This window comes from Mirounga leonina, unplaced genomic scaffold (genome assembly GCF_011800145.1).
Source record: "Mirounga leonina isolate KUSES-001 unplaced genomic scaffold, KU_Mleo_1.0 Mir_126, whole genome shotgun sequence".
NCBI classification, from domain to species: Eukaryota; Metazoa; Chordata; class Mammalia; order Carnivora; family Phocidae; genus Mirounga; species Mirounga leonina.
The window spans coordinates 25,161,077-25,177,871 of NW_023270314.1; the positions used below are offsets into that span (position 1 = coordinate 25,161,077).

The window sequence follows — 16,795 nt, forward strand, 5'->3', positions numbered from 1 at the left end:
GGTGGCTTTGGAGGGGCTGGGGGCTTTGGTGGAGCTGGTGGCTTTGGTGGAGCTGGTGGCTTTGGAGGGGCTGGGGGCTTTGGTCCTGGTGGTTTCCCCGGGGGAATCCAGGAAGTGACTGTCAACCAGAGCCTCCTGCAGCCCCTCAATGTGGAGATCGACCCCCAGATTGGGCAAGTAAAGACTGAGGAGCGGGAGCAGATCAAGACCCTCAACAACAAGTTCGCCTCCTTCATCGACAAGGTGATGAAGCTTTGACTGGGCCCCCATTTCTAGGCTGGGACTTTGAGTTTGACATTTAGACACAGTGTTTAAGATGAGTCTTGGATGAGCCAGGCTGGACCAGGATGGTTAGGCAGAGCTCTAGGGTCTGGGAAGATGTTCAGGGCTGATGAGTTTGCCTACATGGTCACTTGCTTAGGGAAGACAATGGGCCCCTTTGGACATGGACATCTGCAAGTCCTGCTTGTCTGGCTCCCTGCTCAAGTCTCCTGACTGTTGCCTTGTCTAGGCCTAGGCTGGCAGCCCTGGCAACACACGGCAAGAGCCATGACTACTGGCAGGAACGGGTCTGACCCAGGACTGGGCGTTTTTCAGACATGAGCTGCCCTTTGAGGCTTTCTGGGAGGCCTGTTCCTTCCTTGCCCTTGTGCCAGGCAAAGGAGTTGGATGCCCTAGAGAAGGGATTAAAGAGGCTCACCTGGAACCTTAGTCCCAACAGGTCTGCGGAGAAGATGCTGGCAATGAGTCTGCACCCCTAAATCGACCCGGTCAGGAAGAGAAGGGTGCCTGGTGCCCTCCAGACCAGGGTAGCTTACACCGATGGGCTCCCACCTGTGATGCTGATTATGGCATTTCAATCAGTATCAGTTCCCAGGGATTCACAACCTCCGAAGGGCTGAGTGTCAGCAGAGCTTTAGGTCTGAAGCTATATTGCTGAGGTTCAAGTACATTTCTGCAGAGCGTACTGTATTTTTGGAGGTTGGGCTAGAGTCCTGAAGTCCCCGGGGGACACTGAGTGGTCATCTTTACAACTCTGCTTCCAGACAGGGGCTACTTCCAGTTGCTCCACCTGTCTCTCCTCCTCCTGGAACTTTCCAAACCGTGCTGCATCTTTAGCGGCCCGACTGAAGCGATCATCTGCCTGTAGCCTCTCCAGCTACAGTAGGGACCTACCTTCACATCCCTTCTAGGCCTTTGTGCTGGGGGCTGGGGAGATTCAGACGCTCAGTCCTACCTGAGCCAAGGCCCCTGCTGTGCTTCTGTTACTAGCGTTGCCTGATGCGGCTTCCCCTGATGCACTGCAGGTGCGGTTCCTGGAGCAGCAGAACAAGGTCCTGGAGACCAAGTGGAACCTGCTCCAGCAGCAGGGCACGAATTCCATGACAGGCACCAAAAGCCTGGAGCCCCTTTTTGAGACCTACATCAGCAACCAGCGGAATTACCTGGACAGCATCCTAGGGGAGAGGGGCCGCCTGGACTTGGAGCTGAGGAACATGCAGGACCTGGTGGAGGACTTCAAGAAGAAGTGAGTGACAGACACATGAGTGGGAAGTTGCCACGGGCACCCCAGTCTCGGAGTTCCAGCTCTTTGTGCACTCCTCCTGCCACCGGCGGTGGTGTCACCTAGCCTGTCTTCCTCTCCTTACCTTCACAGAGGGACCTTGGTTCATTGGGCTCCCCACTTGCCCTCCTTCCCCAAGGACAAGTGAAGTTATGGCAAGTGGAATGAGTTTAGGGTTGAGGAAGCACTTCCTCATGGTCCACGTTGGGGAAGATTCTGGTTCTAGAATCTGAAGGATGCTGGGACAGCTCTGGTGTGATGACCAACCGTCCCAGGTTCCCTGGGACTGAGGGGCTTCCCAGGACGTGGGACTTCCAGTGCTAGAACCAGGCCAGTGTGCTGGGACAAACAGGAATGGCTGGTCCCCCTAACCAATAGGGGGATGGTCAGGAGGATGTGTTCAGCTGAGAGGGGCGGCCAAGGGACAGGGATGGAGAGATGAACTTTTAGTTTCAGACAAAACTGGTGTTTATGACTACCTTAAAACCCAAACTTAGTTATTTCTTTTTAATCCTTACAGGTATGAGGATGAAATCAATAAACGTACAGCTGCTGAGAATGAATTTGTGACCCTGAAGAAGGTAAGGGCTGTGTGTGAGGTTCCTGGGGTTTGTGGGCACAGGTTTCCAGCGGAGCTGGGGTATTTTCTTGCTCCACCACCACAGAGCTGCCAAGTTCAGGCAGTTAGAGCAAAAAGCAGAAGCCAGGTGCATCGTAGTTTGGAAAGATCCCTAAAAGAGTCAGTTCATTTGTTTTTCATTTTGAACCATCCCAATGGGAAGTGAGTCATTCCTTCACGTGCACACCAGCCTTGGACAAGGATCGGTCAATCACCAGCCTGTCCTGACTCTTTCCTGCTGCACGTGCAGTTTGTTGTTTGTTCCTTGGGGGGAACGAGGCCTTATGCTTCTGTCTTTCTCAGGATGTGGATGCCGCCTACATGAACAAGGTGGAGCTTCAGGCCAAGGTGGATGCCTTAATGGATGAAATCAACTTTCTGACGACCCTCTATGATATGGTGAGGATGTTACCTCCTAAGAGGGGAGCAAGGGAAGGTGAGATATTCTCAGAGGCTGGGGCACCTTGGTATCTAGAGCCCAGGAAGAGATGGGGCCCCTTGCTGGGGTTCCACAAGATGGACTGCAGACATGGGGTTCTCTGAGGGACTGGGGGGAAGGGTGGGGCAAATGCATGTTCAGAGCTGAGTCAGAGAATGGGTCTGTTGTTTCCGGGCCTCTGTGTGCTTGTTGCAGAGGCGCCGAGAATTAACAGGCCCCTCTGTGTTGGCAGGAGCTGTCCCAGATGCAGAACCATGTCAGCGACACGTCCGTGGTGCTGTCCATGGATAACAACCGCAGCCTGGACCTGGACAGTATCATCGCTGAAGTCAAGGCCCATTATGAGGACATCGCCCAGAAGAGCAAGGCGGAGGCCGAAGCGCTGTACCAGACCAAGGTGGGAGCTAGGCACCTCTGAGAGGTCTCAGGGAGGCTGTGGCCCGTGGGACTGCTGGGTGGTGAGTCCCCTGTTGTCACTGGGTGGACTCCTCTTGGTTCTACTCTCTAGAGACATCTTTCTAATGTTGTTCAGTTGCAAAGTGCTGCCTCTGTTGGAAGGTGGTTTCACTGTCCCCTGCCAGGCCACGTGTGAGGGATTCTAGTTTGCTCAGGGACCGTAGGGTGGGAGAACTCCTACCATGGCAAATCAGATGTTCTCTTCCCTGCGGCCTCTGAAGTGTCGCTGCTGAAACATAATCAATGTCATTTGAACAAATGCTTACTAAGCACCTTAAGGTTGGGTGGGTGACGTTAGGGATGGAGAAACAAGTCAGGCAAAGCTGCATCAATACCCCATCTTCCCTTCTGTTCTTCAGTTGGGAGAGCTGCAGACTATGGCTGGCAGACACGGGGATGACCTGAAGAGCACCAAAAGTGAGATCACGGAGCTCAACAGGATGATCCAAAGACTGCGGGCCGAGATCGAGAATGTTAAGAAGCAGGTGGGATGGCAATGGATACTGGTGCCTAGATGAACTGGTGCAGGCTGGGGGTGAGGATCGCAGAACTCCTAGTCTGGAAGGGATTTCTGGGGTCATCTCAGGCAGCACTGGCCTCCAGGGAGTTCAAAGACCAAGCCAGTCTAGAGGGCAGGTAATCCATAGGGAAAATATCTCAGTAGATGAAGACAAGATAGAAGTGTTGGGGAGCGATGTTGCCTGGCTTGAAGATGTTTGCTATGGGATAAGCTATTATAAGACTCAGAGTCTGGAACCCTCCTCCTAGGCTCATCTTTTCCCCTGCCTCTCCCTGCCCTAGAATGCCAACCTGCAGGCAGCCGTCGCTGAGGCTGAGCAGCGTGGGGAGCTGGCCCTCAAGGACGCCAATGCCAAGCTCCAAGAGCTGCAGGCTGCCTTACAGCAGGCCAAGGATGACCTGGCCCGGCTGCTAAAGGAGTACCAGGAGCTCATGAACGTCAAGCTGGCCCTGGACGTGGAGATCGCCACCTATAGGAAGCTGCTGGAGGGCGAGGAGTGCAGGTGGGCCTCTAATTCCATCTCCCCACCTTCCCTGACCGAAGGCATGAGCTGAGGGCCAGATAAGTGACCAAGTAAATGAGAATGGAGGCCAGCTGTGTAGAGAGGCCCCCACCTTCCATAGGCCTTGCAGGGAAGCACTTGCTTTCACCAGCCCATTCTCTTCCATAGGTAGTTCAAGTGCATGCACAACCAGTGCGCTCAGGGGCTCTGTTATGGCCCATGGAAAGGTGCAGAAGGGGTACTGATCTGCCTGGCTTCTGAATTCAGTTCTGGTTGCTGTTCAACACCTTCATCCGTGAAAGATTGCTGGAAATTTGCTTTGTGACAGAGCTATCTTTCTCTTGCTTTCTCCTACAGGATGTCTGGAGAGTGCCAGAGCGCTGTCAGCATCTGTAAGTAGCCAAAATAACCTTGACAGTGAGAACTGATTCTGAAATATCTACACTAACACAGGGCAGTAACACCTTACTTAAAAAATATTTCTATGGCAGTTGGAGGTTTTCTGTGGGTAGAAAGGGCAGCAGATCTGCTTTTGTCATTGTCTTGGGTTCAGGGCACTATTAATAGATCTATACGGGATGGGGAATAGCCAGTTGGGAGCCTGTTAATGGGAGGAGAAATTCTGGATCATCTCCAATGGAGTCCTCAAGAATTGGCCATAGGTAGAAGGAACCACCGGAAAATTCATAATGACTTAGCACTAGGGGGCGAGCACCTTATGCCATTAGAACGGATCACAATGATCACCAGGAGCAAAGCTGCCTCGGTCTCCTGCCCATCTTCCCGGGCCCAGTGGGTCATTAGTTATGGTACAGGGAGGTGGGCGCCGGGCGCTAATCGCGGTTCTGCGCTCTGCCCTGCAGCCGTGGTCAGCAGCGGCGGCGCGACGTCGGCCTCCGCAGGTGGATTCGGCGGCGGCTACGGCGGGGGCTTCGGCGCGGGAGGGGGTGCGGGCAGCGGCTTCGGCCGGGCGGGCGGCAGCGGCGGCTTCGGCGGCGGCAGCGGCGGCTTCGGCGGCGGCAGCGGCTTCGGCTCCGCCTCCGGGGCTCGCGGCGGGGTCAGCGGCGGCGGCTTCAGCTCGGGCAGCAGCCGGGCCGGCAGCATCAAGTTCTCCCAGGCCTCGCAGCGCAGCTCCAGATAAACGCGGCGCCCGGGCCCCGCCGCCGCCCCCGCGCCTCGCGCCCCCGGCCGCGGCTCCCCTCCGCCGCCAGCGCCACCCCGGCTCCCCGCGCCCACCCCAGCCCCGCCCGCTCCCGGGCCGCTCTTTGGGCCTCGAACACCCGGGCCTCTGGCTCCTGCATCCGGACCCCCGGCCGAGCGCCGTCTGGAGAACTTCAGGCGCTCTCTCGGGCTCCCGTCTGTGCCTGATGGTCCAGGTGTGGCCTCAGCCGCCACCTTCTCCTGCCCTTGGGGTCCCCTTCCTGGGGGGAATGGTCACCACTTCTGATGTATATAACACACGGACCCCTCTGCCAACCGTTCTGTCGCCAATAAAGTGCATTGTGTTTCACATCAGGCCTCTGGGTGCTCCCTGGTCACCTTTCTCCCCACTGGACTGACTCCTGTCACCCTCTCCCAGTGGGCTGTGCTGTCTGTTCCCAGAACAGCAGGAGTGCTGATCCTCTGCCTCTAAAGCAGTCACTGGCTACTGTCCACTGTATGGGATCGAAATGGGCAAGATCTGGTTGTTCATGTATTGTTTGAGCACGGGGGAGGGGGGTAGGGAGAGGGGCTGGGGGGGGCACACCCCAGGAGGTCCCGTTACCTCACAGTTCTAGGAGGGGAAGGTGGGACCTTGAGGACATCCATCTATCCCTTGCCTTCTCTCATTTGGGGGAAACTAAGAGGGCCTTCAGTTGTTGAAGGGCTTGGGGATGGAGGATTTCTTTCCTTGGCGCAGGTGGGTCCCTACTCCAGCTGACATCCTGAAAGTTCTCCCCACATCAGGGTGCGCCTGGGCAAGTGTGAGCTGCTAGAACCCCAGGGCTGCAGGGATTTCCCTAGAGCTACCTATCTCAAAGGCTGACCCACAAACCCCAGTCTGTTGGGGGAGTTCTGCAGAAAGCGTTCTGTGTCCTTTAAATCTTTCCTCCTTGGAGGACATATTAGAGGTTCCGAGAAGTTTTGTAGCAAAGACTACCTGTTAGCTGTCTTTAACCCAGCATTTCCCACAGAGGCCTCCCTTTTGGGTAAACAACTATTGACACCCCTCGGAAAATGTCCTACACCTGTCTGCATGCACTCTGGGTCCTCAGGTTGTGTGCCAGCCATGGAAGCTTCCAGAACCAGGAAGCCCTGATAAAGTATTAGTTGGCCATGGCAGTGCTGTCCGGAAGGTCATGGCTGGAAGAAACTCAGGCTCAAGGAGTCCAAGAACTTTATTTGCAAAGAAGGAGACTGAGGCTCAGAGAGGTGGGGAGGTTTGCTTAGGGTCCTAGAGCATCTGAGGGTCTGAGCTGAGAGTGCGCCCAAACATCCTGAGTCTGGAGCACCTGCCCCTACTCCACACTGTCTCTGAGGCTACGGGTTGTTGCCCTCCTGGCATGGCCAGCTGCCTGGGTACCCAGAGAACACGTAGGCAATGGAGTAGAAACATTAAGCCAAGCTGGGCCAGGGAAGCAATATTTCCATCTTAGGCCAAAGCTGAATTTCTTTCAGAGAAGGGAAATGATAATTAAAGAAAAGCAGAAACTGGGGCTTGAGATTCGTATGGACATCCCATGTTCTCCACTTAGCAGAGCAATCCAGGGCCAGTTCTATCTGATCTCCCAGGAAGACTCTTTGCAGGATGTAGGATTTGGTAGCTATTGCTTCATCTTTGGGCAGGGAGGTGACTTTCCTGGCTGGCATCGCTTTGTGGACAAGGCTAGGTGGGTGAAACTCAGTGCCTGCCCCAGCTCAGAGGGCTGGCTGTGTGGGAAGGTGCCAGGCCAGTGATGGGACAGCTGTTCCCCCTAGATGAAGTCATTGTTAATGAATGCTTTCCTTCAACAAATATTCATTGAGTTAACTCTCGGGCACTGGGCTAAATGTTGGAGATACATCGGTGAGCTGCTCACGAGATAGACATCTGTCCTATGGTTGGAGCTGGAATGTGGTTTCAGAAGGGACACCTGTCAGCACTGGAGACTCACATTTGAACATCATCTGCATAAGGATGGTTAGGGTAGTTTCTAGAGCCACGCAACCGATGAGCTCTCCCAGGTGGAGGGAAGAGAATAGGGCCCAGGCTGAGCTCCAGCATCCAGAGTCAAGGAGAAGAGAACAGTCAGCCAGGCAGTAGAGCCTGGGCCAGGTTTTCCAGAATGCTTAGCCCTGAGAAGTCAAGGGGTTTCTAAATGGCCTCCAAGGGAAGCCCAGAACAGGGCTAACGTTTTTTGGACACTGTTCCCTGGTTTCAAAGTTCACATTCAGCCAATGGCCTCTTTCCTTTGCTGTTCTCCCTGGACTCTAGTCTATGCCCTGTGGGGGTTTACAGGAGATCCCCACTACCTAATCGCCTGCAGGTGGCAGGGGGGAATCCATGAAGCTTCTTAAAGGGGAGAGTAGCCAATGGTAGGCTGGCTCAGGAGGAATGGCACCATGGAGAGGACTATTTCTTGGAGATGTCATTGTCAGAGGAATGACCAGGCAGGTGAACTTGGTGCTAAGACCTGAGACTGAAGGAATTAACTCCATGCTTGGTTGGATATTCTCTACCCAGCCTTGATCATTTCTGATCCAGGCTGAAAACACTTCCAGGGAACTTGACCTGCTCCTCCTCTTCTTTCTTTGCTTCAGCTTTTATAGAATTTCTTTGTGGAATTCTACGGTGATTTTTCAGGTGCTCTTCAGTCTCTGGACTTGGGTTTGCTTTCTAGCACTTGACTAGACTTTTTATTTATTTCTTATTTTTTAAGTGAGGAGCCAATTGGTGCTGTGTTTTCTGTTCTTTTTCTATCCTCTGAGGCATGTTTGCCCACAGGGGAATGCTCCAAGATTGTTGAATAATGGTGACTTGTATGCCCTAAAGTGGGATTTGGGGCCATGGGTCAACGGTCAAATATTTCTTTTGCTCTCTCTGCTTTGTTTCACTCCTGTTTTGTTTACTCCTTGGGTGTGGAGTGGTACATCCTCCTGTGATGACACGGGGACCCAACTGTTACCCCTCACCCCACTCCCATCCCCACCCATTCCTCTCTGCCTACTCCCTCCCCTCACCCCACCAGGAAAGAATGCTCCAAACAGTTCCTTTCTGTTCTAAGACCTTACCTGACTCACTGGTTCACACATTCCTGGATGTCAAGGAAACCAAGATGGATTTTTGGATTTCAGGTTATTTCGTGCTTTCTCCTTCTGGGATGTAGGCTATGGGCCAGAGCAATGTATCAACAGTGATGGTAACACAGTCACAAAAGCTCAATTAAGGGAACAAAGCTCAGTTAAGGGAACCAGGGGGTTGTTTCCCCCACAGGAATCTGCCTCTCGATAATCCAGACTGCTGATGATCAGGATTTGCATAGAAAGTTCTGGGTATTTGCAGGAAGCTCTGTGTGTGACTCCTCCCTGTCTTGTCAGGAGCTAGTGGGGCTTGTTAGGCAACCATTAGAAATCTCATCTCTTGGGATTTGGGCTGCCCCTTCTCTGTCTTCTGAGCAGCTTGGCCTGTGTGCATTCTCCCTCTGCTTCCGAGGCCAGAAATGTAGACACCCTGCAACAATCTAGGGAACACTGAGTTCTGAAAACACTTCTTCACGTATTTTATATATATCTCTCACAGGTCCTTCTGAGATGCAAACTGTACAATGCACATCTCTGCTGTGCCTAAAATCAAGCCAATCACCCCAGTACTTCCAGCCCAGGCTGAAGGCTAGTTGGTTCTCTGAGGAAAACACTGATGGGGGTATTGTGGGAGCAATCTGCTATCCTTAGAATCCATGGTGACGTCAACTTCTGGAGAAGATGGGGGCAGGAAAGGATGGTTCTAGATGGCAGTAAAGCAGAGATTTTCATTGGGGGCAATATTCCCTCCCCCTCCAGAGAACATATGGCAATATCAGGTGACATTTTTGGTTGTTGCAACAGGAGGAGTGCTATGGGCACCTAGAGGGTAGAGGACTGGTTGCTACTTAACATCCTACAATGCACGGGACAGGCCCCCGACAAAGAATTATCCCGCTGAAAGTGTCAATAGGGCTGCTGTTGAGAACTCTGCACCCAAGCAAGGGATCGTCTCATTCACCTCTCTCCTTAGGAAAGGATCCTTGGTTACACTGATCTTGGTTATAGCTGAGCTGAATAGAGACCATTTTGCCTTTGAGGGAAGTAGATATTTTTAGGAGTTTGTTTTAAAACAGAAATGATCTTCTACTCTGGACAAAGGCACAGGAGAGAAGCCAGGCAAGCAGTGTGGCCATACGTGGGTATTTGCAAGACCTGGGCCAATGAACTGTGAAGTCTTTCAGTTCTGGAATAAACCTGGCTGTTCTATGCCTCTGTGCCTTGGACAATCTGTTACCTTTGCCAGGAATACTCATTCCATTTTCAGTTACTTGACTGGCTCTTACTTATCATTGACGATCACTCAGGCACTGCTTTCCTCATGCAGGCTTTCCTGGACTGCCACATGGCTCTGAGGTCTGCCTGTGCTCCCACCGGACCTGTTAACCCCCTTACCTCACTTGCCCTTTTATATTACAACGACTAGTTTCATGTCTGTTCTTCCCACTAGCATGGAAAGAACTTGAAGGGATGGATGCGCCTTCTTCGTCTTTGCGCCTCCCAGTGTTCACAGTGTCTCTTATGGGACACTGTGAATTTTACCGAGCTAATGCTGTGCTGGAAAAGGATGGGGTGGGCTCTTCAATGCAATGCTGTCCTGACATATTTCACAAAAACAACACGATTAAACAGCTCATTGTTGTTCAGTACTTACTGGTGTGAGTCATACGCTGGGCAATTTGCACGTGTCATTTCATTTAATCCTCACCACAGGAGGCAGGTGGTAATTATCCTCATTTTCTAGATGAGGAACCTGGGGCTGAGAGAGGCAGAGGAACACGCCTGGCATCCCCAATGGAAGTGGCAGACCTGGGCCTCCAGTCCAAAGCCTACACTTGCAACCACTGGGCTCTGCGGCCGAGCGGGGTTGGCCTGACTTCGCCCCCTCCGGGATGCCCTCTCTTGTACTAGCCCCTTGTACTGTGGTTAACAACTCTCCGGAGTCTTGAGGAGCCAGAAGCTCCAAACCTGGTTTGGTTCCAAAGCAAACCTGAAGCTCTTATGTGAGCAGGAGAGGTTTTTTTCAGGGTTCCGAGGCCCGCTGAGGGGGGCAGGTCCATCTTTAACTCTAGAGAGTTCCGATCTCCAGTAGAGAAGCCAGACATCAACTGGAGGAAATAACCTTGATAATGATGGGTGTTTCTCTTTGATGCCAAAGAGGAATTCGCAAGGTTTAAATCTATTTTCATTCATACAAGTGGATGCTTCCAGGCGCGTCTGTCCATCACTCTCTGTGGATGGGTTCTTTAAATGTCCAAGTGGACTTTTCACTCTGGGTGGTGTGATTGACTTGCTGAAGCCCACATGAATTCATGACAGGCTTTGGATAGCCTAATTAAAATCCTAGGTCAGGGACACGTGGGTAGTTCAGTTGGTTAAACGTCTGCCTTCGGCTCAGGTTATGATTCTGGGATCGAGTCCTGCGTTGGGCTCCTTCTTAGCGGGGAGTCTGCTTCTCCCTTTGCCTGCCGCTCCGCCTGCTTGTGCTCTCTCTCTCTGACAAATAAATAAATAAAATCTTAAACAAACAAACCCTAGGTCAGTCATCTAATTGATTTGGGGCAAGTTAATTAACCTCACTAAGCTTGTGTCCTTATCTATGAAATGTGAGTGAAAATTCTGACCTTGTGGCATTTTTATGACCATTAGAAATGATACTCGTGCGGTCCGCAATAGCCAAACTGTGGAAAGAGCCAAGATGCCCTTCAACAGATGAATGGATAAAGAAGATGTGGTCCATATATACAATGGAATATTACTCAGCCATCAGAAAAGATGAATACCCAACTTTTACATCAACATGGATGGGACTGGAGGAGATTATGCTAAGTGAAATAAGTCAAGCAGAGAAAGTCAATTATCATATGGTTTCACTTATTTGTGGAATATAAGGAATAACATGGAGGACATTAGGAGAAGGAAGGGAAAAATGAGCGGGGGGAATTGGAGGGAGAGATGAACCATGAGAGACTATGGACTCTGGGAAACAAACTGAGGGTTTTAGAGGGGAGGGGAGTGGGGGGATTGGTTAGCCCAGTGATGGGTATTAAGGAGGGCACGTACTGCATGGAGCACTGGGTGTTATACGAAAACAACGGATCGTGGATCACCACATCAAAAACTAATGATGTATTGTATGGTGACTAACATAACATAACAAAATTTAAAAAAGAAAAAAAAATGATACTCATAAACAGCTTAATTTCATGCCTGGTGTACAGCAGTCACTCAGTCAACATTAGCCATTTTTATATTCCTTTTACAGATAGGTGAAAGGAGCAAAGATTTGAAAGAGGAAATTACTGTCACATAGTCCCCACAATTTTGGGAAGTATGCAGTAGATCAATAAATATTTGTTGACTGATGGATGGTATTATTGATGAGCCCCTGTAGTGGGAAACTGGCTTGGCCAGGCATGGAAGACTGGCTTTTATGGAACTTGCCATGTCGATGCTGTGATTCCTTGCAATTTGAAGCAAAAATCATCAGACTTCAGTGCTTCATTGACCTTAACCTGGGCTACCCCTTAGCAGTCCTCCGTCCTTTCAGCCTCTAAACTGGTGACTTACAGGAGGGCTCTGTACATCAACATCATCATCACAGGGGCTGCCATATGCTGACCACTTGCCCTGTGGAGGGGCTTCTAATGTTACTTCCTATAGACCTCACAGCAACCTAATGAGGTGGTTATGCTAACCCCAATTTACAGAATAGAAAACTGAGGGCAGAGAGTAAAATGACTCTGGAGGCCTTGTAACTGGAAAGTGGTGAGCCTGGGATTTGAACACCTGCCTAACTCCAAGGCCTCCATGTTTTCCACCCCTCCACCTGCAAGGAAAGAGAAAAAGAGGAGGTGCTGTCATTTGAGGTCCAGAAAATTCAGCATGCCAATGAAAATGGATGAGGCCTCTTTCCCATGATGCTTCCTGAGGGAAGATCAATGGCTTTCAGAAAGACCCAGCAAGATTGATGGCTGGTAAGAGATCTGTGTTGACAGGAGAATTGGTCCTCGGGGATCTGCTCCATTTTCCAGCATCTCAGAACTCTTCTCCTGACTCCATCAACCTGCAGGCTTTAGTCTGCTCTCAGCTTCCTCTCTCATGCATGGAGAAAGTGCTTTCTCTCCAGGGATGAGGCCAGTCTCTTTGACTTTATGCCTTAACCCCTTGGCTGCCCTATTTGCACATTCTCATCCATTCTGGATGCATAACTGGACTAGTGTTTCTCTAAGTGTATATTGATAGGGGTTAAGATAGAAAGGTTTTGTTGGGGAAACTCTAATTAAATAAAAGTAAATTATTTTTTTTCTGTGTGACTTCTCAGGGCTTTTAAAGTATGAATGTCCTTTGTTAAAACCCCAAGAGAAAGCTATAGAATTTTCATTTTCCAAATTTATTTGGCCAAAGAACTTTTTTTTTTTTTTAAATCAAGGCTATCTTGGGGGATAGAATTCTGCCCTAGATAAGCCCTGGGAGAGAATCCAGTATGAGATAAGGATTTAGGGGTGAGTTGAAGAGTATTATAGTCAAGTCTGTAGAGAAGACCAGAATTAGAATGAATTATGATTGCTAATGACTAAGACTTAGTAACACAAAGATTTACCCATACTTAGATTTTTTTCTTCTTTATCAAACTTTAGCTATAAAAGGAGCTAGCTCTATAAGGTAATATATTTTTACTGTTCATTTGTTAAATAAAGTTATTTCAGTAGTGATATCTTTATTTTATTTTTTAAAAGTTTTTATTTTAATTCCAGTTGGTTAATATGCAGTGTAATATTAGATTCTGGTGTACAATATAGTGATTCAACACTTATATACAACACCCAGTGTTCATCACAACAAGTGTTCTCCTTCATCCACATCGCCTATTTCAAAAAATGTGTATCTTAATGAAAGAAGACGTTACTCGAATGATGCTTCATACACTGTGTAGTGTCCAATGTAAGTTTTTATTTTAACATGGTAGAAAGTAGAACATGATGATAATTCTTAGTCCAGGGGCAGCATATCCAGAATGACTGTTTATTTCTTTTTTTTGGAGGACAAATTAATGATAATCTTGAAAATTGGATCTGTGAATCCACATGTACAAAGGGCATGTAACTATCACCCCTTCATCCTCAGCTCCCAGGTGGCGAAGAGGTGGTGACTGCTATCTCACGATTTGTTCCTCCACTCCCAATTATATGATGGGCAACTCTCAGGCATTCTCTTCTCACTGCAGTTGAACACCAGGGAACAATTTGGCTAGAAGGAATAACTCTGCTTGGTGACAATTCCCCCTAGGAAATAAGGGTCCTGAGCACTCAGCCTCTTGGCAACCTCTACACAGAAGGTTCTGGCAGGTGAGGGATTAGAAGAACTCATACTGTTGGCAGCAGGCAGCCCATTTAGACGCCACTGCTCTAAAAGATCCTTAGTGAATAAGAGAAATATTGCCGAGGATGCTAACTCTGGCTGTTTCCAGCAGCTTCAGTCAACTGCCGAGAAAACAATCTCAACCGGTTAAATAAGGTGATGCTTTGGCAGGCTCAGGAGATGTGGATTAGGCAACCCAACCCAAACCTGTGCTTTTGTGACCTGCCCATTGCCTCTCTCTATCCCTCTTCTCCAGCATATGCCAGGGTGGCAGAGATGAGCCACACTTAGGAGACTGCCACCCACTGCCTCAGCACTGGAGCCAAGGGAGGGGAAGGGAATCAGAGACACTGATGCCTGTTCTTGTTTGCTTTGGGCTCTCACCCGGGGCTTCAGGTGAGCCTGGCTCAGCTTTCTTCCCAGGGAGGCATTTGATCTACTGCTTTTAAGGGGATTCCAAAGAATGTGAATAAAGACCTCACCAAGAGGGACTGACATTCAATTGATGGGGGAAGTAAATGTCTCAAAGAAGAACCCAACACAGATTCCCTTCATGGATTGTTTATGGATAGATAATGTTGATTTAAAAATCCAAACATTTGTTTCTGGACCCTATTTAAATCTCAAAACAATCCTGCAAGTGGGGTAGAATGCTCATTTTACAAATAAGGAAAGAAAGGCTCAAAGAAGTCAAGTACCTTGTCCAAGGTCACTAATTAGTGCAAGGGAGACAAGGGAATTGAACCAGGTCTTCTGAAGTTCACGATGACAGGCTTTCTGTTAGACCACAATTACCTTACTCTTGTGTGGCATTTTATAATTTTCAAGGGACTTTCACTTATGTTATATCCTGTGTAACTCACTACAAACCACTGAGGCAGGAAAGGATTTGACATATTAGAGCACAGACTTAGTGTGTTTAATCACAGCCCAAGGTCACCAACCCAAATCCCTCCTAGCAGAGGTCTTGCTCTCTACTATCCTGACTTGGGTTTCTTACTCTTCACCCTCAGTCAGCTTTCTTTTGTTACCATCCTTTGGTGGGTTGCTCAGGGTGCAAAGTTGTTTTGAGAACAGCCAAGGCTAAACTTATTTCCTTCCCATGTCCCCAGATAGAGTACTAACAATAGCTCAGTGTACAGTCTCTTAGTAGGTGTCAAAAATCACACTACACATTGTATATTTATTTAACTTACTGCTCACAACAGCCCATGAAGTACCTGCTATTATAGTTGAGGAAACCAAGGCACATAAAAGTTAAATAACTTGTCCAAAGGTCAAAGAGCTAGTGAGTAGTGGAGCTGGGATTCTAACCAGGCAGATTGACTCTAGACAAACTTGCAGATCAGAAAATTAAGAATTAGCTGCAGAGCAGTTAAAATTGCTTGACTTCAGGATCTTCTGAAGATCCTGCCCTAGATGCCTTGTCTGGAAACCACCCCATAAAGGCAGAGTGCTCACTGCTGACTTGATTGAAAATCTGGAGATATACCAACCACCTATTTCTTGGGGAGTCTAGAATCACCTCCTCTTGCTCTGTCATATTTTGTAGAGTCCTGAATGTGTATAATAACCTGAGAACATATTCTTGCCATGTGTGGTGTGGTTGGGTGTGGAGGTGGGTTGGCATGGGGATGGGGGATAGTTGAGCTGTCAGAAGTTAGAACAGTATTGTATCAGTGTACCCACTCTACCACCAAGTGTCCTCCATCCTCCTTCCCCCTAAATCCCTGGGCCCTGATGAAATACCCATAGTCTAGACAAGGGCTTCCCAAACTTTCCTGATCATAAGGATTACCTGAAGGGCTTGTTAAAAATATAGACACTCAAGCCCCTCCTCTGAAGATTTTCATTCCATAAGACTGGGGTGAGACCTGGGTCTAGATATTTACATTCTTAGACACTGGTTATGGGTCAGTTAACACATGTCAGTGCTTACCCTATGCAAGAAGTGGGCAATTCAGAATGAGTAGGACTCAATCCTTTCCCTTGATGAGCTCAGGGGCCTACAGGGGTACTGACAAATAAACATACAAGTTTACTTTAAGACATAGTGGGAAAAGTACAGGGTGTGGTGGGAAAACAAGGCGGGGTATCTAACCCAGATCAAGTGGTGGAGGGGTTGTCAGATCCTAAGGCCATCAGATGACACAGCACACACTCTTATCCTGAGATGAATGGGATCTTTCGGCTTACTCCACCAGCCAACTGGAGGGTCCCTACATTTGGTGCTCTCTTGCTTCTGGATCCAGAAATCACCTACTGTGGGTCAAGGATGGAGACTCTTTCCTGTATATGTCCCTTTCAACTTCCCAAGCCTCATACTTGTTTGCTTCATATATGACCCTCACTTTTCCCCAGGTCAGACATTTTATCTCGTTTTGTTTCCCATGAACAGCACTGCTCAGCTCAAATGACAGGCTGGCTCGAATGGATGCCCTTGGCTGAGGTGGTGTCAGAGTGGACCTCTGCCTCCCCATTCCCCCACCCCAAGCCCTCCTCTGTACATTTCTCTGTAGAGGTGGGCACAGATGATATGTCTCTGGGTTGTGGTACTCTGGCATTGCAGGGAGGGATCCAGCTCACATGGAAGAAGTTGTCTGGTTCTTACCCCTGTGTCATGGGGCTCCGTGGCTCCTAATCTGCTGGTGTCAAAACCCAATTCATGCTGCTGGATCAGATGCTGTCTGAGTTCCCAAAGCCCCCTGAGGAAATCACAGGGAAGAAGGGAGGAGAGCTCCAGTCTTTTGTCAACTGTGGCAAGTTTGGGTGATTAAGCTAAAAAAGCAAAGTCATTTTGGTCCAAAGGATTAGTTTTGAGGTGTGATGCAAGTCTAGAAGTAACTTATTGCCTGGGAGGCAAACCAAACCCAAGATGACTCTCAGCTAATTGCTTGCCTTTCCTTATGCCAAGCCTAGCTCCTTGGTATATAAAGGCCAGCCTCCTCTTTGTCCCCATCCTCTGCCTTCACCCCTCTCAGCTCTTGCTAAGTGATTGCTAGCTGACCTCCAAGCTCTCTCACCATGAACAGACAAGTCTGCAAGACAGCTGGTGGCGGCAGCCAGGGCTTCTC

At 49.4% G+C, this 16,795-nt stretch overlaps 1 protein-coding gene across 1 annotated transcript in view; it reads left to right on the forward strand.

Annotated features, from left to right (window-relative positions):
• The window catches only part of KRT3 (keratin 3), a 5,773-nt gene extending 532 nt beyond the window's left edge, over window positions 1-5,241 (forward strand). Inside the window, exons 1-9 of the mRNA XM_035002592.1 lie at window positions 1-243; window positions 1,308-1,528; window positions 2,085-2,145; window positions 2,487-2,582; window positions 2,855-3,019; window positions 3,438-3,563; window positions 3,880-4,100; window positions 4,458-4,492; window positions 4,964-5,241. The exon at window positions 1-243 is cut by the window's left edge and continues 532 nt beyond it. Coding sequence (XP_034858483.1) covers window positions 1-243; window positions 1,308-1,528; window positions 2,085-2,145; window positions 2,487-2,582; window positions 2,855-3,019; window positions 3,438-3,563; window positions 3,880-4,100; window positions 4,458-4,492; window positions 4,964-5,241 — 1,446 coding nt within the window. The remainder of the gene's footprint in view (window positions 244-1,307; window positions 1,529-2,084; window positions 2,146-2,486; window positions 2,583-2,854; window positions 3,020-3,437; window positions 3,564-3,879; window positions 4,101-4,457; window positions 4,493-4,963) is intronic.
• The last annotated feature ends 11,554 nt before the right edge of the window (window positions 5,242-16,795 follow it).